The sequence below is a fragment of the Podarcis erhardii genome, assembly GCF_964252035.2.
Source record: "Podarcis erhardii genome assembly, chromosome: 2".
NCBI lineage: Eukaryota > Metazoa > Chordata > Lepidosauria > Squamata > Lacertidae > Podarcis > Podarcis erhardii.
Genome location: NC_138498.1, coordinates 85,270,446 through 85,290,355, shown reverse-complemented (window position 1 = coordinate 85,290,355; position 19,910 = coordinate 85,270,446). Strand labels below are relative to the sequence as shown.

Genomic DNA, 19,910 nt, shown 5'->3' with positions numbered 1-19,910 from the left:
AAGGGAAAAAACAAAGTCAGAGCAGAGATAGGGAATCTCAAGCCCAGGGTTGGATGTGGCCCTCCAGGCCTCTCCACCTGGCCCTTGGGACTCTCCCCAGGCCACACCCCCTCCTCAGCCTACTTCACATCCTCCTTGAGTATTTTTGCCAGGCTTGAATGTGTGCTTGGACTTGGATATGGCCAAAGGCATGTACTGTATGTGTGTGTGAGAGAGAGTTTGTGTGGAAACAGGCATACTGCACAAAGCTAAAAATTTACATCTCTTGCTCCACCCTCTTTTGTTTCTGGTCCCACCCACTACCACCAATAAGGCTTAGGCTGAATGGGGTTCCCCACCCTTGAGATAGAGCAAGAGAGTTGTATGGAAGAGGGCACTGCAGCCAAGACAGGAAATGTCTAAGGGAAATGTACTTGATGACCAACTTTAGGGTGCACGAAGGCCAGCAAGGCAGCCACCTGAAACACTGTGTGGCTGGCCACTCGCGCCAGCCGCTTCCCATGCTGCTCCATCCACTTTTGCCTTACAGACACAAATGAGCAAATGAGGTTTCGCACTGAGAGAGGTGAAAGTCACCAGGACCGCAGTGGGAGCCTTGGCACCAGAATGGCTTGCCACACAGCAGAGGCTTGGCATGGGCGTTTTACCAAGTGGCCCAACACCCACAGCACATGCAAACTGAGCCAAAAGGAAGAGCTGCAGCCCTTTTATGTCAGTCATTACCTGGGTGGCACCAGGACCCAACTGGCCCAGTGCAGATACAGTGTTGGAGAGGATGCTCTGCACGGCCTCTGCGTTGTAGGCATTGTCTCGAGTGGCATGCACGAGAAAAACTACGTCTCTGCGGGCGTCTCGGCAGACTGTAGAGGGGAATGTTTCAAAATGAGTAGGGTTGGTGTCAAAGCAGAGGTCAGGGGACACAAAAACGAAGAGACTTTTCTCCACCCACCCACGTGAGAAGCTGCCCTTGTGCACAGCCAAATGGCTTTTGATTCAGAGCACAGAAGGGATCCAAGTGGCATGTCAAGGCCTGGCAGAAACAGCCCAAGCAAAAATGATCCAACCTAGCTCCACCTGTTTTCCTTGGGAACATAACACATAACAGGGAGTGAGGAGAGAGACCTTGGGCACAACATGGGAACATGAGAAGATCTCTGCTGGATCAGGCCACTGGCCCATCATCGCTTCTCAGCCTTTTGGCTAAGATCAAGTGTGTAGTATCAGGCCACTGGCCCATCGAGTCCGGCATCCCTGTTCTCACAGTGGCCAACCAGATAATAATAGTAATAGTAATAATAAAAATAAATAAAATTTTATTTATATCCCGCCCTCCGCAACTGAAGCCGGGCTCAGAGCGTCTAACAACAATAAAAGTAACACAACATTCTAAAATCAATTTGTTTTAAAATCAATTTGAAATCAAATTAATGGCAACCATTGGGCTAGAGTTCTGTGAGGATTACCAAAGGAGGGGGGGTCAGGCTGTGCCTTGGCCAAAGGCCTGGTGGAACAGCTCTGTCTGCAGGCCCTGTGGAAAGATGTCACGTCCCGCAGGGCCCTAGTCTCTTGTGACAGAGCGTTCCACCAGAGCGGGGCCACAGCTGAAAAAGCCCTGGCTCTGGTTGAGGCCAGCCTAACCTCCCTGTGGCCTGGGACCTCCAAAATGTTTTTGTTTGAAGACCGTAAGGTCCTCCTTGGGACATACCAGGAGATGCTCGTGGGAAACCCGCAAGCAGGATTCGAGCACAAGAGCGCTCTCCCCCCTTTGGTTTCCAGATAACTGCCTCTGACTGTTGAAGCAGAGGCAGAACCATCATGGCTAATAGCTGTTAATGACAGCAACCTCCCCGGATTTGTCCAATCCTCTTTGAAAGCCCTCCAACATAGGAGAGGTCCTGCATTTCCCTCCCAGGTGAAAGGAAACCTCACCTGTGCGGTCGGTCACAGAAGTCTCAGGACCTGTGACGCTCCCAAACAGCGGGCGGATGGTGAAGGTGTAGCTCCTGCCCAGGCGGAGGCCAGACACTTGGTGCGATGTGGCAGACCCAGGCAACGTTCTCTGTGCTTCCACTTCGTCTGGAAGAAAGCAAGAGCATGAAGGAGGTTAACAAGGGCAATTCCACAAGGGGATGACCCAGTATGGATGCCGTGGCCCCTCCTATGTAACAGATCTCAAGCCTGCAGTGGGTCTTAGTGGCAGAAGGTATGCCATGGGGAGATTCAGCCTGTGCATGACCTCTGGACAAAGGAGAAAAGTGAGGGGTGGGGAGGGTGGGGGAACCAGCTACATCTGCCAAGGAAGGAATTCTCTTCCAGTCATTTTCACGCTTCCTAGGAGCCAGTGTGGGGCAGTACTTAAAAAGTATTGGATTATGGATTCCAGTTCAAATCCCAACTCAGCCACGAAGTTCCCTGGGTGGCCTTGATCCAATCAATGTTTTTCAGCCTCAGTCTACCTCACAAGGTTGTTGGGGGGATAAAACGGGGGAGGAGAATTGTGCACGCTGCCCTGAGGACACTGGAGGAAGGCCAAGATATAACAAGATCTGTTCTTGCTAGCTAGCTGCAAGATGCCTTTCCTCACCCAGTCTTCAGCTGTGCAAGAGCTGGAGGAGGTGATGGCACTAGGACACACTGCCCGTATTTCCTCTTTCATACCCACCCCTCAACGACCCAGCAGTTTGGTCCTCAACCTCTGCCATTACCTCGTGGAGATTTCCAAGTGAGGAGATAGCCAGTGGCCCCTTGAACAGGAGTCCAGCTCAAAATTGCAGCATCCCTTTGAATCTCTGCCACCCGGAAGTTGGTCACACGACCCATTGCTGCTGGAAAAAGCAGAGGTAAAAAGGTGAGGCAGTTGTTTGGGGCCTTCAGACAATCTTTGCCTCCACCAAGAGAAGCAACTGAGCCTCCATAATCATGATCAATTACAGTAGTTACCACACTAGTGAAACATTCTCCCCAGTGCCACTGACTCCTCATGGAAGCACTTACAGTGGTGCCTCGCAAGACGAAAAGAATCCATTCCGTGAGTCTCTTCGTCTAGCGGTTTTTTCGTCTTGCGAAGTCAGCCCATTGACGGCTTAGCGGCTTAGCGCTATTAACGCTATTAGTGGCTTTTAGCAGCTTTTATCGGCTTAGCGGATATGCAGATAAGCGGCTTAGCAGCTTAAAAAAAGGGGGGGGGAAACCCGCAGGAACTCGCAATACATTTTCGTCTTGCGAAGCAAGCCCATAGGAAATTTGTTTTGTGAAGCACCTCCAAAACGGAAAACCCTTTCGTCTAGCGGGTTTTCCGTCTTGCGAGGCATTCGTCTTGCGGGGCACCACTGAGCTTTGCAGAAGTCCTTTGCAGTAGTTATAACCACCATGCACAAGTGAGAGTGTTTTCATCACAAAGATGTTTTCACAGCACAGCAGATGTGAGAACAGCGCTGTATACACAACTAGCCACCAGTGGTTTGTTACAGTGATTCATTCAGCATTTTCCATGGAAAGGCAATACAAAAATATAATACATAAACACCACTGTAGATGTAAAAACAAAACAAAAAACTCTTTCTTTAGAAGTTAAGGAAAAAACAGCAAGACGGGTTTAAAACATTTAACAGGGCAGAAACAAAAGAACCTATACATCACATTATTTTTGGGGACAACATACAAACACCTTAATACTGTCTGAAGTTATAAACCCTCCAATCCACTCCTCTGGCAGGGTATACACACCCAAGAAATTTACTGTGAAATCACTTTGACATAGTTCATGGGAAAGGGTCCATAAATTGAATCAAATAAGTAAATAAATAACAAGAAAGACACACAACTCCCAACCACCACCGTTTATCAGGTCACATATATGAGACCTAGGAAAGAAGGGAGAGCACAGAGAACAAAGCCTTTTAGGTCTGATGAAACGCAATTTGAAGATGCCGCCATGAGATGGCTACCTTACTCCAAGCCGAGCCACCCCTGAGGCAAAGCCCCACAGGGGACAAGAGGCAACCTAAGGGCACCTGCGAGAGTGAGGTACGTTTTGACTATCTCCCAAATTCATAAATAGGCAGAATGTGTCTTCTAGCTGATCTCTGTGCCTGCAGAGGCTGGCCAACTTAGTAGAGGATGGAAGGTGGATTTACCAGTGTTGGCAACAACAGCCACAGCTCTGCTCTCCTGGTTGCCCACCAGGCTGGTGATGCGAATTTCGTAACGCCCTCCTGGCTGCAGGTCTCTGATGTCATAGGTGTTGACATTGGCTGGAAGCAGCTGGCTCCTCTCTGGTCCACCTGCCCCGGGTGAGAGAGGGAGTTAATTTCCTGAGTGCTGGGCGGAAGTAAGAGAGGTGTAGGTAGCACAACAGGGCTGGGTAACCTTTTCTGGGCCAAGGGCCACATTCCCTCCTAGGCAACCTTACAAGGGCCACATGCCAAAGGCGGGTGGGTCCAGAAACAAAAGTAGGTGGAGCAACAAATGCAAATTCACACACACCCTTCTACCCAGGCAGAGTTCTAGATGGGGAGGAAGGAAACATTTAAGAGGGTGCAAAGCAGGGGTGGCTGAGGAGAGTCCTAAGGGCAAGGAGGCCAGAGAGAGAGGCCCCCAGACCTGAGGTTCCCCATCTCTGGTGCAGACAATACTCACCATCTGCCGGCTGCCAGACAAGCCGATAGCCTGTGCTTCCTGGTGCTGGGCTCCATTCGACCCGGATGTGCTTTTCAGAGGAGTCGGTCACACGCAGATTCCCAACTGGCTGAACTGAGACTGTCGCTGAGAGGAAAGGTTGGGAGGATTAGCAAAGGAAGAGGATCCAGGGAGGTCGATTGCTGCCATGTATAGGAGAAGGCACTGTAGTAGGAACTATTTGTCCAGGATGAAGGGAGTGAACCTTGCTGAGGGGAACTGAAGAATGCACCTGGACTCATCCTGCAGGGTGCTCCAAGAGTCCATTTGGGTATTTAATGTGGGATGAATACAAGGCCTTTCACCTTTTGTTTAGGAACTGCAGCTGGCACCCTCCATAGATGCGCATTCCAAAGAGCTGGAAAACCCCTGTCCACACCCTGTTTCACAGCCTCTGCTTCCAGGGAGCTTCTGGGATGACAGCTACAAATGCAGCCGCTGCCTAATCCAGGGTGCCAAACCCCACCTAAAAGGAGTCAGTTGATGCTCACACCCCTCACTCACTTGCCCATGAAGCTCACCTTGGGCAAATCACCATCTCCAGACCCCCAGCCTAACTCTCAGAGTGGCCAGAGTATTGCCCAGAGCTCCTTGAAATGAGGACTAGACAGAGATGTGGCACACAAATCCATTGAAGTCTTACGTGTGGTGACAATGAGAGACACAGGGTCTCCTTCGCGGTTGCCAATCAGTGCAGTGACCTTCACAGTGTAGCTGACTCCACCTTCCAGGTTCTGGATGTCAAAGGAATTGGTGCTTCCCGAGACCAGCTTGCTGTTTTCAGGTCCACCTTCGAAGAAGAGCAGAGTTTAAAAGGATGGGCAAAATCATTTGAGTCTATCCCAGTTCACAAGTGCAAATCTTGATACTATTCACAGACAAAAGGTTATCCTTGCCCTACAACCAGGATGGGCAACCTGTAGTCCTCCAAAGGTTGTTAGACTCCAACTCCCATCAGCTCCCAGTCAGCATGGCCAATGGTCAGAAAGATGGGAGTTGCAGTCTGGCAACATCTAGAAGGCTAGAGGTTTCTAAACCCTGTCTTAACCTGTTTCATACTTGGGAAAAACAAATGGGACTTTGGATTCTGGGACTTGCAAAGGTTCTGCTATCTCACTTTCTGGGAGAAACATCAGCATCAGAAACAGCATCAGTGCAGGCAGACTACTGATAAACTGAGCAGCTACTGTACCATCACTGCGGCCCCACACAATTCTGTAGGCTGTAACTCCAGGCACACCAACCCATGTGACTCGCACATCCGTGCTCCGAGACTCCAGGACCTGTAAGCTAGTGACCATTCCCACTTGATCAGGGGCTGCAAAACAAAAGAACAGGAAAGGATGATTGAGAGCAGTACCATTGAGATGGACTTGCTGTGGGCATCCCTGTTCTACAGCCAGAGTTGACCTCACCTGTTGTAGCTGTGGCGGTAACCGGACTCCCTTCTAGGTTGCCAACCAATGCCGAGACCCCAATGAGATAGAAAGACCCAGGCCTCAGGCCCTCAATAGTGTAGGAGTTTCTATTAGCTGGAAGGACTTGAGAGAACTCTTGACCTGGGGGAGAAGACAACATCAAGCAGGAGGAAGCGTATTCCATAAAGCAGGGCTGAAAACAGGGTGGACTATTACGGCAAGAAATTCCTCGGCTGAGAGCTACCAGACAGCAGCTCTGGGAATCTTTTTGTGCCATAATTGCCAAGTAAGAGTCCAGACAGAAATTTCAAACAGAAACAGCATATCTCAGCACAAACAAGGTATCCTTCAACAGAACAGCTTCCAGGCATACCACAAAACCAGTCTACATCCTTCTGAGACAAATATTTCATAACAGCAACACTGAGTGTGTGTGTTTTAAAAAAGGAGAGACCAAGTGAGAGAGATTTTGCTGCCCAAAGGAATACAAATTCCAACTGGAGTGGGGGTTTTTTATATATAAGCTAAACCCAAGCTAAGAATTCCTGGCTATTGTATTTCACCTTTGAAATACAAAACTGTTTCCCTGCTTGGTTATAAAAGACAAACTCAGAGATTTCTAGATTGCTGATTAAACTAGACTCCTGTTGGTTGATTGTTTATTTATTTATTTTCCACTTTTCACCCTAAGGTCCCAGGGCAGGTTACAACATAAAAACTCGATTATTAAAAATGGTTCAAAACAGCTTCATTAAACTACCCTGTCCGAAATGGTGTTGCATTTTAGAATTAACCTATGTGGAGACTTTCCCCAAGTTAATCAGGCTAATTGAGTCTACAGAGTTCCAGTGGGCTGTCACTTTTGTAACTGGGCAGCAGTCCTAAACTAGTTCTCCTTCCTGCCCTATCCCACCCCTGATATATTTCATCTCTCTAGTTTTGACACTACACTTTAGTCCTTAAATACAGCAGACCCCCAAGTTCCAATTAAGCCTAATTCTGAAGCCAGAATATATTATTATTGCCACACACAGAACAACTCACCATCTCTCTGCCGCCACGTCACCTTATATCCGGTAACCCCGGCAACTGGATTCCACGTCACCCGCAATTGGCTGGGTCCAAGGGCAGCCACTTGTAGGTTGGTGATGCTGCCCACAGACGGGCGTTCTGCAAGTCCAAAGACAGAATTGAGGGGGTTGGCTAGGAAAAACTGGTCACGCACAAACAATTACACGCCACTTTGGAGCAGGGGTGGAGAACTTCAGGCCCAGAGGGCGTCTATATTGCCCCCAGACCATGCCCCTCCTCAAGTCACCCCTCCCCTCCTCAGGCCATGTCCCTCACCAGCCCTACTCCACACCTTCCTGAAGGGCTATTGCCTGGTTGGAATGTGTCCTTGACATGTGATGATGCCCTTGGTTTGTCTGAATGGGATATGGGAGTGAGTGCATCTATGAAGAAACCCCTGGCATTTGCATGGCTGTGATGCAGCCTATGGTACCAAAGAGTCACATCTATTGCTCCACCCACATTTCCCTCTGGCCCCATCCACCACTGATATGTGGCCCTCAGAAAGCTACCCATAAAGGTATGTGGCCCTCTGGCTGGAAAATGTTCTCCCCTCTTGCCTTGGGAGTTTTTGAAGTACTTCCTGTCTCAGGGAGGAATTATTATTACCACACTGCAGATGGGGAGTGACCTGTTAAATCTTCTCACAAGAAGACCTGCTGGATCAGGCCAATGACCCATCTACTCCAGCATCCCTTTCTTACAGTGGCCAACCAGGAAACTCTCAAGAAGGACCCAAGCACAAGAGCCCCCTCTCCTCCTGTGGTTTCCAGCAACTGATATTTAGAAGCATTAATGCCTCTGGCTGTGGAAGCAGTGCATGGCTCTCAAGCCTAGGAGCTGGAGACCCACCTGAGTTCCATCTAATTGGCACAGGCTCTCCCTCCCATTGCACCAAGGTCTCAGGGTCGAGCTGGTGGCAATGGTGCTAGCATATGTGGCCCTGCTCCTACTTCCATGCGCATGGAGGCTAATTTCTGAAAAGGGCCTAGGACTACCTGGGATTAGTCGGTTGACACTTACGGATTCGGATGTTGAGAGGAACAGCGCTACCCTCCCGGTTGCCAATAACTGCTGACACGCGCACCACATACACAACATCCTCTTTCAGATCAGTCAGGTCCTCGGTGGTCTGGGAGCCTGGGATACGCCGTGTCTTCTCCGTGCCATCTGCAGCAGAGACCAAAGCAACCACGTGCTACACATTCATGAATTTCACTTGCAAATGAGGCACTCACATTGGTTTTCTAAGGCAGGAAAGTTCCTAGCCCTCTTGGTTGTGAAGTAAAACTGAGAGACATTTAAGGCAGTATCGGGAGTTGGCTGAGGAACAATTTCTGGGCAGGGCATCCATCTGTCAACAAATGCTGTTGCACTGCACTCCACAACTCGGCCTCCTCTCCTATGGCTGCCATTTGCTCCTCCTCAGCAATGACTGGTGCCCATTGGGACTGGTAGGGTGGAAAGCAGAGAGGCTGACAGTAAGTGGGGCCAGGGCCATGACAGGAAGAGCTATCTAATTTGGGTTTCACTGCCCTTCTCCGCTCTTCTGACTCTGACAGTGGCAACACTCACATTAAGAAGGAGGAAGATGACAGATAGTCCTCCTGAACTGAATGCAAGTAAGAAGGCAGGCAGGTGGGTGCTGGCTGAGCTCTGGCTGAGGCTGATGTGATACTGCCCCATTTTTCCTAATGGACTAAATTCTTCTGCTTCCCCCCGCATCCCTGCTCCTATTAGCTGAGCATGCAAACTGGATCTTCAATAGCACCAGGACCACCATGAAGCAATCCCACCCCACAATTCCGCTTCCCCTAGATACTCACCCTGGGTATTGCGTAGCACAACTTTATATGCTGTGGCCCCAGGGACACCCGTCCAGGCCAGTCTGACTCTGTTCCCCAAAGTCTCAGTGACCCTCAAGTCAGAGATGCTGCCCACGGGTTGTGCCACCCCTGCAAGACAAATCAAAGTTCAAATGCAAGGAAGCCAGTGAGGGGAGCCAAGGTGCCAGCATGACGAGCAGCGGGACCAGCCACAGCAGATAGAGTGGTTGCACCAGGTCCTCATTACAGGGAAAGCCATAATTTATTTGCAGCAGAAGAGATGGGGAGGAGGACCCCCATATTGAACTTTGAACATCAGCAAAAACAAAAAAGCAGAAACAACTTAATAACGTACAGATCTGATCAACATGGAAGAGATGCATGTAGAAGGCCAACCAGGGGCCTAGAGCTCTGCTGCAGAAAAATAGGGATTTTCCAGAACGTTATGCAACCAACTTGGCTTATGAGCTGTGGCTGCTGGTGTGGAAGGTTCAAGTCCACAATTCTAGTACTTGACTGGCTGGAGGAAACTATGGGGATCGGTTCTCAAGAGAAGGGGAAACAAGGCAGCACATGTGAACACCCCAAACCTGCAGAGATCTTCCCTGCCCACCTGCAGGTCTCCTGCCCCTGCTTGAAATAAACATGTTGTTGTTTAGTCGTTTAGTCGTGTCCGACTCTTTGTGACCCCATGGACCAGAGCACGCCAGGCACTCCTGTCTTCCACTGCCTCCCGCAGTTTGGTCAAACTCATGCTGTTAGCTTTGAGAACACTGTCCAACCATCTTGTCCTCTGTCGTCCCCTTCTCCTTGTGCCCTCCATCTTTCCCAACATCAGGGTCTTTTCCAGGGAGTCTTCTCTTCTCATGAGGTGGCCAAAGTATTGGAGCCTCAGCTTCACAATCTGTCCTTCCAGTGAGCACTCAGGGCTGATTTCCTTAAGAATGCAGAGGTTTGATCTTCCTGCAGTCCATGGGACTCTCAAGAGTCTCCTCCAGCACCATAATTCAAAAGCATCAATTCTTCGGCGATCAGCCTTCTTTACAGTCCAGCTCTCACTTCCATACATCACTACTGGGAAAACCATGGCTTTAACTATACGGACCTTTGTTGGTAAGGTGATGTCTCTGCTTTTTAAGATGCTGTCTAGGTTTGCCATCGCCTTTCTCCCAAGGAGCAAGCGTCTTTTAATTTCATGACTGCTGTCACCATCTGCAGTGATCATGGAGCCCAAGAAAGTAAAATCTCTCACTGCCTCCAATTTTTCCCCTTCTATTTGCCAGGAGGTGATGAGACCAGTGGCCATGATCTTTGTTTTTTTGATGTTGAGCTTCAGACCATATTTTGCGCTCTCCTCTTTCACCCTCATTAAAAGGTTAAATAAACATTAAATAAACATGTATTACAGTCAAAGGAGCAGGTTGGTGGCCCAGAGCAAAGAGGACTCCTGCCACTTGCATCATCCCTGGCTTTCCAAGCTACAGCCATTCAGCATTTGGGAGCCTAGTAGAGGAAGGCTTGGGCCCTTCCAAGGACCTTAAAGCTCCCTGCTCTCTCTCACACCTGACACCCATGGCGAATGAAAGAAACACCCATAAAACACGCTCAGAAGCTTTCCTTCAGCATTCCTTAATGTGGTGCCCTCCTCTGGGTGTTGCTAGACTACAACTCCCATTCATCCCTGACCACTGGCCATGCTGGATGGGGCTGATGGGAGATGTAGTCCAAAATATATGGAGGGCATCAGGTTGAGGAAGGCATCTTTAATGTTTATATTCATTCACATCCCATTCGCTAAAGGTATGTTGAAAGCAAAAGCATTGCAACACATCTGGGGTAGAAATGTCTACATAAATTTTTGAAAAATTACATCACGGGGGAGAACTGTTGGTTTAAGATTGGTTTTCTGCAATGTTTGATTTCTAATCTTAATTGCAAAGTAACCTCCTGTGAGCAAATGTTTTTGGTGACAAAAATGAGGGTTTGGTTTCCCAAAGATTCCCCAGGATTTTATCGTACTTTGCATTGTTTTATTCCCATTCAATACCGCTCTGCATCGGTATATTTTTAAAGGGCTCTCACCCTCTTTTTAAAAAAGAGGTGGGGACATATTTTCAATGCTTTGTGGTCTAGCCAGTCAGGGGTCATGCAGCCACCAAAATAACATTTTGGCAGCACAGGGCCATTCTGTTTTGTTTACATGACAACACCACACACAGAGCAAATGAATTCATTTCCCCTGCTTTTGAAGCCCTGCCCCATATTATCATCTAAAGTGGGAGGCGCATTTTGGCTTAGTTTTACTTAATTTAAATTAACTTGCATATTCAGAATTCCACCATCTAACCACCCAGCTTCTGCAAGGACATTTTCCTTATTTTGATCATAAAAAAGAAAAAAGCTTCTATCTTCTGTATAAAGGTATAAACACTTCCCGGCACTTTAAACAAAACTGACCCAAAGACAAACATCTCATCAATATGTAGAGCAAGGTTCAGAAGAGGCAGCTTTATCCTAGTATCAGCCTACTGCTCAGAGAGATAAACTTGGCAGCTCTACTGCAAGGGCCCTTCCTTCTCTCCAGATGTGAAAGCAAAGTGGCAAGGGCTAAGCATGCAGCAAGTCATTAATCACTTACTCACCAGTCTGCAAGATGGTAACTGGGGTGGCCACTTCCTTGCCGTCATACAAGGTATAGAGAGTGATGTGGTATTCAGTGCCTGGCTGCAGCCCTGTCAGAGTGTAGCTGTTTTCATTGGTGGGCAGTGTCACAGTCCTGGGGGGCTCCAAACCTGGAGATCAGCACAAAATCACATTTAAGGATGCTAGGGAATTTATGAGCTCTGGTCTGGCTGACCTGATCTGCACCTCCTGGACTAATGTCTGGATTGAACCTTTGTTCTCTACAAGCACTTGCATTTCCCTGACACAGGTTTTCCTTCCTTAATGTAGTCAAATGCATTTTTAAAACACACATATTGGGGGGGGGGAGCGTAAAAATGTGTATTTTGATAAAAAATATACAGTGGTACCTCGGGTTAAGTACTTAATTCATTCCGGAGGTCCATACTTAACCTGAAACTGTTCTTAACCTGAAGCACCACTCTAGCTAATGGGGCTTCCCGCTGCTGCCACACCGCCGGAGCACGATTTCTGTTCTCATCCTGAAGCAAAGTTCTTAACCCGAGGTACTATTTCTGGGTTAGCGGAGTCTGTAACCTGAAGCATATGTAACCTGAAGCGTATGTAACCTGAAGTGTATGTAACCCGAGGTCCCACTGTATACCACTGTGTGTAAATAAATATTTACATGTGAATTTCCATGTGGCTTTAAAAAAAATAATTAGAGATTAATGCAAAGATGGAATGGAACAGATTTATAAGAGAACACTTGTGGAAATGGCATGGAGCAGAAATAAATTTGTCAATTCTTAGCCACAGCAATCATTTGCACATCTAGCCCACCAACTTCATCAGATCTTCCCGTTTTGTACAGGCTTTGCAGCAACAACCCTAAACTCTTTCTCTTAAGCCTTGTTCTATAGAGAGGAGCCTCATACCTATGGAGGACCCTCAGAAATCACGTCTCAGGAAAATCTGGAAGTGGCTGGAAAAGAATCAACTTTCACACTCCTTTCCATAAGGAGGGAATCAGGCTAGGTTACCTGTTGCTTTTCTCCATTCCAGCCGATAACCTCGGGCATTAGGGATGATGTTCCAGGCCAACTGGATAGACGTTGGATCAATAGTGACAATTCTCAGAGTCTGGAGTGTAATGGCTTCTAAACATAGCAAAGAGAAACTGGACTCAGGAGGATTGAGACTCTTAGAAAAAGCTTGAGAACCACTCAGTACTCAGTACTTCACTTTCCACATATGTGACTAGGGGAGAAGCTCATTTGTGGAGGTGGGTAGGGAGCCAATCTGAATCAAAACACCCACTATGACAAGCTCTGCCACTCTTTAAAAAGGAGGGGCCCAGCTGGGCTTTGCCTTTGAGATGCACAATGGGCTCTTGCCACATGCACACACAAACCACTCTTCACTGCAGTGTCGCACTCAATCTTCAGCATAGTTGCACTGTATTTTGCATTCCCCTCCCCCTTTTGAATACAGTCGTACCTTGGTTGTCGAACAGAATCTGTTCCGGCAGTCTGTTTGACTTCCAGAAATGTCCGACAACCAAGGTGAGGCTTCTGATTGGCTGCAGGAGCTTCCTGCACTCAATCGGAAGCTGCGGAAGCCGCATCGGACGTTCGACTTCCGAAAAACATTCGCAAACCGGAACACTGACTTCCGGGTTTGCGGTATTTGGGAGCCAAAATGGATGAGTACCAAGGTGTTCAACAACCAAGGTATGACTGTATTGGTGTGAGGGGAGGGGGTGAGCTGGTAATCAAACTTGTACCACAGAACTGTGCCCTGAACAATTCTGGTACCTCTGTGTAAAGCTAGTTTAAACTTGAGTTATCACATTATAAATGGAATGCTGAACAGACCAATAATTATTAAACCACAGGCCTCACTTTGCCTGGCCAATACTAGCACGATTTACTGCTAACAACAACAATAAAACAAACAAACCACAAATACTCCCTCAGGCACACAACACACACCAGTTCTCCTCCTGATGGAGGCTTTTGGCCCTTCCAGCTGCCCAAAGACTGGAGCAACAGTCACCAGGTAATCACTATCCGGCTGCAGTCCAGTCAACAAGAAGGAGTTTTTGCTGGGATCCACATCTGCTCTCTGCACATCCTGACCTGAGAAAGCACAGAACAAACAAACAAAAGTTGACAGCAGAGTATTTAATGCATGTGGAGATGTTCACTGCATGTGGAGATGAACCTTAGGGTGGTCTGCATTCAAATGGCCTGCGGACTTCTGACACTTGGCTTAATTGGGAGGAGGGAGACTAAGTTACTACTACTAAGTTAATCTTCACAGGGACATAGAAAACTCTAAGAAAACAGAAATGAGAGGATGGTCCCTAGCAGAGAGGATGCCATCAGCAGTCTCCCTGAAAGTGACCAATGTCCCACCTAAACAAATGCAGCTGTCTTCATGGACACACATGAATACTCAGTATCGACAATAACAAGGAAAAAAGTTCCCCTGGAACAAACTGATTATTTTACAATATATAACATGTCTGGATCCTGTCCATTTCACAAAGGGTTAAGCGTGGTGGAAGATAAAAAAGAAGAAACTTAAAATATTTCACACAGAACTACAATGGACTAACCTGCTTCCTAAATGAACTCAGAGGCTGTTAAAAATAAATGAAGGATCAACATCGGAAATGTTTTATTGGGACTACTCGGACTAATTAAGAAATGCAGTACAATATTAGATCATCACCTCCCGAACTTCAAAGCATGGGAAGATGTATAATTTGGCATAACATTTGGTTTTTTTATTGTATTAATTTGGAATGTTTTAATGTGGTTTTTATTGGATTGTTAAAATGGAAAACTATATATATATATAGAGAGAGAGAGAGACTCCGGCCTCTCTGGTCCAAGTGCAACACTCTCCATCAACTATCTCACAAGGGCTCCCAGCAATGCATGGAATGGCTACAGTCAATAGGTGGAATGAGTTAACAAGAGAACTGGAACCCAACAGTGATGCAACAGATCCTGCAAATTGGTTCTGGGTTATCCACTTTACTAAGTGTGACCACATATGCAGATGTGGTACCATATTTCATGATAAAGTTTCAGATAAAAACAGCATTTGAATGCTGCTTTAAATGGAAGATAATTATATAATGATGAAGTTATGAATTATGTAATTCATTATATAATATAGCCATGATGTAATTAAGATATTAATTATATAATTAATTAGAAGGGGTGTAACTTTTGATAGCTGACTTTCTTTTTTAAAAGCAGAGATTTTGACAGCTTGTTGGAACAGTTAACACTGCTAGTTATCATTTTCAAGTTCCACAGCTGTGGAGAATGAGACTCTTCATTTCAGGGTTGTGGGTGAAAGATCCCCACATTGCAGGGGGTTGAACTAAACGACCCTTGTGGCCCTTTCCAACTCTACAATTCTATGATTCCACGATCCAGAATACCGTATTTTTTGCTCTATAAGACGCACCAGACCACAAGACGCACCTAGTTTTTGGAGGAGGAAAACAAGAAAAAAATATTTTGACTCTCAGAAGCCAGAACAGCAAGAGGGATCGCTGCGCAGTGAAAGCAGCAATCCCTCTTGCTGTTCTGGCTTCTGTGATAGCTACGCAGCCTGCATTTGCTCCATAAGACGCACACACATTTCCCCTTACTTTTTGCATATAGTCAAAACACACGAGGTGCAATGATTGGTGAGAATGTTAAAGTCTTTTTTTCCCCTGGATGTCTACCCAGTTTGATTTTTTTATTTATTTTTTGCCATGCACATAAAGCTGAATGTGCACAAGTTGAATGAGCTTAAGTTGTGGGCTTAATGTTTATGTTTAGTATCATATCAGTTTTTGATAAATGATAGACATACTTTTTACACAGACAGTGGTGCTTCTTTTTGTGTGTGTGTAAGGAGTTGTTTGGACCAGTCACTTGCTTCTCTTTTAGCCAGCCATCTGATTAGGCCCTAGGCCAAGCTGCTTTGAAGTCTTGTTCTGAACAGCTATGATCAACACATTTGCTACCCAAAACACCACCTCCCGCACTTTCCATATTCATCTGCAAAAACCTTCAAATATACCTATTGAATTAAATAATTGCATCCCTCTTTTCTGGCAGCTGAAACACCATAATCTCACAAATAGTGCTATTTGCAAAGTGAAAACACCCCTGTATTTTCATAAGGCATCATTACAATTGATTAGGTCCCACTGGGCATGTAAAAAAGTGTATTTTCATAGCATTCTGGGACAGTCAATTCATCTGTGGAGTCACAGTGACAGATCTGACTGATCATGCTGTGCTCTAGCATCCTGATATTGGAGCACAGGAAGAAAATGGATCAGCTGAGCGGACATACCTGAGAGAAGGCCCCAGGTAACACGGTATCCCGTTGCTCCACTCACACCCCGCCAGGTCACCAGCATGCCCTGGGAGGAGATGTTCAAGGCAGACAGTTGTTGCACTCCTGACAAACCCACTGAGGATAGAGAAGGGGTAAAAAAAACCAACACTGAAAAATGTGAAGACATGCCATGTCCATTAAAGGTAAAGGACCCCTGACAGTTAAGTCCAGTTGCAGATGACTCTGGTGTTGCGGCGCTCATCTCGCTTTACAGGCCGAGGGAGCCAGCGTTTGTTCGCAGACAGTTTTTCTGGGTCATGTGGCCAGCATGACTAAGCCGCTTCTGGTGCAATGGAACACCGAAAACAGAGCAGTGCACGGAAACACCGTTTACCTTCCTACCAGAGAAGTACCTATTTATTTACTTACACTTTTTGACATGCTTTCAAACTGCTAGGTTGGCAGGAGCTGGGACTGAGCAACAGGAGCTCACCCCGTTGCAGGGATTCGAACCGCCAACCTTCTGATCGGCAAGCCCGAGAGGCTCAGTGGTTTAGACTACAGCGCTACCCTTGTCCCATTACCATGTCCATTAGATGTGCCATTTACACATCCTACAGTCTAGATGCTGGTGCACCACAACCTCACAGAATTAATTCTTAATTAACTGCAGCGCAAACTGAATGAAGGGAATGGTTCCCAGTATTTACAACTGTATTTTAAACATGGTACATGAATACTGATGTTTTAAGCATGCACCAAATAATATCTAAAATGGGATGCCTCCTCTGAACTAAAACATCGGTTTAAAACCCTCAGCTAAAGATAAATAGACAGTCGATTGAAAAGTGCTACAGCACTGCCAGCCTACATCTCCCAAAATCTACAAACTCTTGCTAAACATGGGAGAGACTGCAATTCCTTAGGAACTCATTGGGGCTAGGTTTAGGGACAAGCAACTTTGGTGATTGTCTGGGGCAACTCAGTGTTGCCTGTCCATACACTGGCCACTAAATTGTTTAAATAAATAACGCAAACAAGTCATATAGCACAAATAAGTACAGGTTTACAGATCCCAACATGCAGATTTATCATCTTAGGAAACAAGAATGAATCAAGTCGTGAAAGGGGCAACAGATGCAATAAAAATTAAAGTGTTTCATAAATACAATAAGAATATTAACGTATTAAAAACACAGCGATTGTCAGAATCACTGGCCGAGGAAATTATTTCTACCAGCAGGGGAGAAATGTAAAAATCAAAGCACAAATACAATCTTCGTTTGCAAGTAGAGAAATACATGAGAGCCATCTCTCTCTTCCCAGTTCTCCAAGTCTGATGGTCTTAACTGAGATGGGACTTACACGTTCGGCCATTGATCACGGCAGGTGCCACTGTCTGACGGGGGTAGATCGGGTAGAGTGTGATCATATAGTCAGTGTTGGGGCGAAGGTTGCTGAGCAAGGCTGAAGTAGCACTGGGCCCAAGACTGATCTCCTCAGGCTGAGTTTCACCTTTGATTGGAAACGAACAAGGAGAACTTCAGGGACACAAATAACAGAAGTGTGAAGGCACACAGCATTACCAGAGATCCCACACATAAATGACATCATTGGTTATGTGAGCTGCTTCTTATTTCAAAACACTGCTGGCAAACAAGTCCTCACTGGTTCTTTTATTTTTGAAATTTTAAGCTAATGCCCCGCATATAGTCAAGAACATGACCAAGTCTAATGACTGAGAGGAGATTCACAGCTCTAAGTCAAAGCACCCATGTTGACCTGAGGGGCACATACATACTGAAGCCACCGCAGGATGCAAGGACTTCTCATTCTTTCAGAATATTCCTCCATCTTCAATACATAATAGAATATGAATCACAGTTTCATTATGTAACCCCAACTTTTAATTTGGTGGCCATGTCAGCTTCTGTGTGATATTATGGAGGTTAAGGCTATACATGGTTATGTTTCACCTCCGCATACCCATGTGAGTATGCTGCAACACTCGGGTCCTGAGGGCTGGACTAGATGGGTTCCTGGTCTGATCCAGCAAGACTGCTCCTATGCTCTTATGATCTTCCTTCCATTTCCTGGAGGAATCTATAGCCTATTTGAGAATCCAATCAATCCACATGTGGACAACCAAGGAGACACACTGGAGGGCTGTGCAGATTCAGAGAGGGTCTTTGTCTATGGTAAATACTCCCTAGTCTTACAGGTTCATGGTGGAGGGTCAAACTGTCCCCTCCAAGTCTCACCTAGGCAGCACTTCCTGAGCAACAGAAGGTATGCACGTGAGAGAGAAAATGTCTGTGTGCATGGTTGATGGCAGCAGGTAGAGGGGGTCCATCTAGTTGGGGTCCATCCCTGCCCCACCATGAATTCTTGTATGTCCCCACTTGTTTATGTAGGCATCTCTGAAATCAGCAGCACACGCACACATCTTTGAGTTTCTGGATCACTGCAGCCAACTGCAGGAGTCTAAACCACTGGGCAGGGACCTGAGCATGGGGGCTGAAAATGGGTGCCAGGGGTGACCTCTCCAACAATGATAGACAAAGGACTTGGGGGGGGGGACATGGGTAGACATGGTTTGGTTCCACTGTGGCTGACACTGCCGCCATTTGGCTCCTGCATGCAGAGCCAAACAGCAGCCCAAGCGGTGGCTGCTTTTGCTGATCTCAGCAGCATGTTGGTGCCCACAGGGCCAGCATTCTCTGCATTGCCATGGCAACAGGTGTGGCCACCCAGTGGGTGAGGCTCTGGGAGATCTGCCAGGGCTCTGAGGACTGGGATGGCTGCAGGCTGGGGAGGAGCAGCTCCAGGTGCAGCTTCCAACAGGTACAAAACACAGGCTTCCAAACAGCCTCCACTCCCCCAAGCCTGGACTCTCTCTCGCAGCACAACCTAAACTGTGGCAACAACGCGCATGTATTGCGACACTCAGGCACACGAGGAGATGCTCAGGCAGCACGTTCACAGCTGCACAGAGGGACTCCACGCACTGGCACAAGCTGTTCCTCCACCCCACGCTGTCTCAAGGCTTTGTTTTCAAACTGTGCTATTACACAGAGCGTAAGCCTCGTCAACAAGAACTCCTGCCACAAGAGTGGGCCTGAGCTGTGCTTCTGCAAACTCCAATGTGGCTGAGCTTCTCTCTTGCGATCAACAGCCTGCCTTCTACCAAAGAGCACTGCTTGCCCTCCTGCTGCAGCTGGAGCCTTGAAAGGCAAGGAAAACATGACAACAGCACCCACCCAACAGCCACAATGGCTATGTTCTATCTCCACTGTCAGAGGCAAGATGTCTTTGAACTCTAGTTTCTGGGAATCACAGGTGGGCAGAGCGCTACTGCACTCGGGTCCTGCTTGCAAGCTTTCTGCAGCCATCTGGTTGGCCATTGTGAGAACAGGATACTGCACTAGATGGGCCATGGGCCTGATCCAGCAGGCTCTTCTTACATTCTTATCCCAGATATAAAACCAGGAGGCATTCTAAAGATTTTCCAGAGTTGCTTCTCAGTATCCTCTTAGGACCAAATTAGCTTATAACCTATGACCACTGCCCAGAGCCCATGTTGCCTCCTGGTACTTCTTGGCAACAATTCAGGCACAACATTTACTCTGCTTAAGGGGTGGGTGGAAAATGCTGTGTCCAATGACGGTTTACAATGCAGGTGAAAGCAGCAGTCTTTCAGCTCTTGAAAGAGTTCAGAGTCAGTCTTACAGTTGTTCTGCAGCGCTTCCACCTAACAACAGGACTGATTGGTATTTCTGATCCGTAAGTGCCAACCCTGCCCTGATCTTCACTCACCTCTGCCCAGATACGTGAGCCGGTAGCCCTGTAGGGTACCCAGACCAGGGGCCCATGACAGCCTAAGGAAGGTGGGTCCTGCACCCAACACTTGGAAATTTGCCACTCCAGACACAGCCTC

The 19,910-nt window shown here is 47.2% G+C and overlaps 1 protein-coding gene across 5 annotated transcripts in view; it reads right to left on the bottom strand.

The window, feature by feature from the left end:
- The window catches only part of COL7A1 (collagen type VII alpha 1 chain), a 106,255-nt gene that overhangs the window by 70,395 nt on the left and 15,950 nt on the right, over window positions 1-19,910 (bottom strand). For 4 of the 5 annotated variants that reach the window (XM_081850977.1, XM_081850980.1, XM_081850978.1 and 1 more), the window contains 17 exons: window positions 19,790-19,909; window positions 17,339-17,488; window positions 15,989-16,108; window positions 13,609-13,755; window positions 12,658-12,774; window positions 11,635-11,784; window positions 8,993-9,121; window positions 8,190-8,336; window positions 7,140-7,265; window positions 6,093-6,236; window positions 5,870-5,995; window positions 5,321-5,467; window positions 4,639-4,764; window positions 4,137-4,283; window positions 2,706-2,825; window positions 1,930-2,076; window positions 724-860 (listed from right to left, as the gene is read on the bottom strand). In XM_081850977.1, coding sequence (XP_081707103.1) covers window positions 724-860; window positions 1,930-2,076; window positions 2,706-2,825; window positions 4,137-4,283; window positions 4,639-4,764; window positions 5,321-5,467; window positions 5,870-5,995; window positions 6,093-6,236; window positions 7,140-7,265; window positions 8,190-8,336; window positions 8,993-9,121; window positions 11,635-11,784; window positions 12,658-12,774; window positions 13,609-13,755; window positions 15,989-16,108; window positions 17,339-17,488; window positions 19,790-19,909 — 2,300 coding nt within the window. The remainder of the gene's footprint in view (window positions 1-723; window positions 861-1,929; window positions 2,077-2,705; window positions 2,826-4,136; window positions 4,284-4,638; window positions 4,765-5,320; window positions 5,468-5,869; window positions 5,996-6,092; window positions 6,237-7,139; window positions 7,266-8,189; window positions 8,337-8,992; window positions 9,122-11,634; window positions 11,785-12,657; window positions 12,775-13,608; window positions 13,756-15,988; window positions 16,109-17,338; window positions 17,489-19,789; window position 19,910) is intronic. The other variant, XM_081850979.1, reaches the window with a different exon arrangement.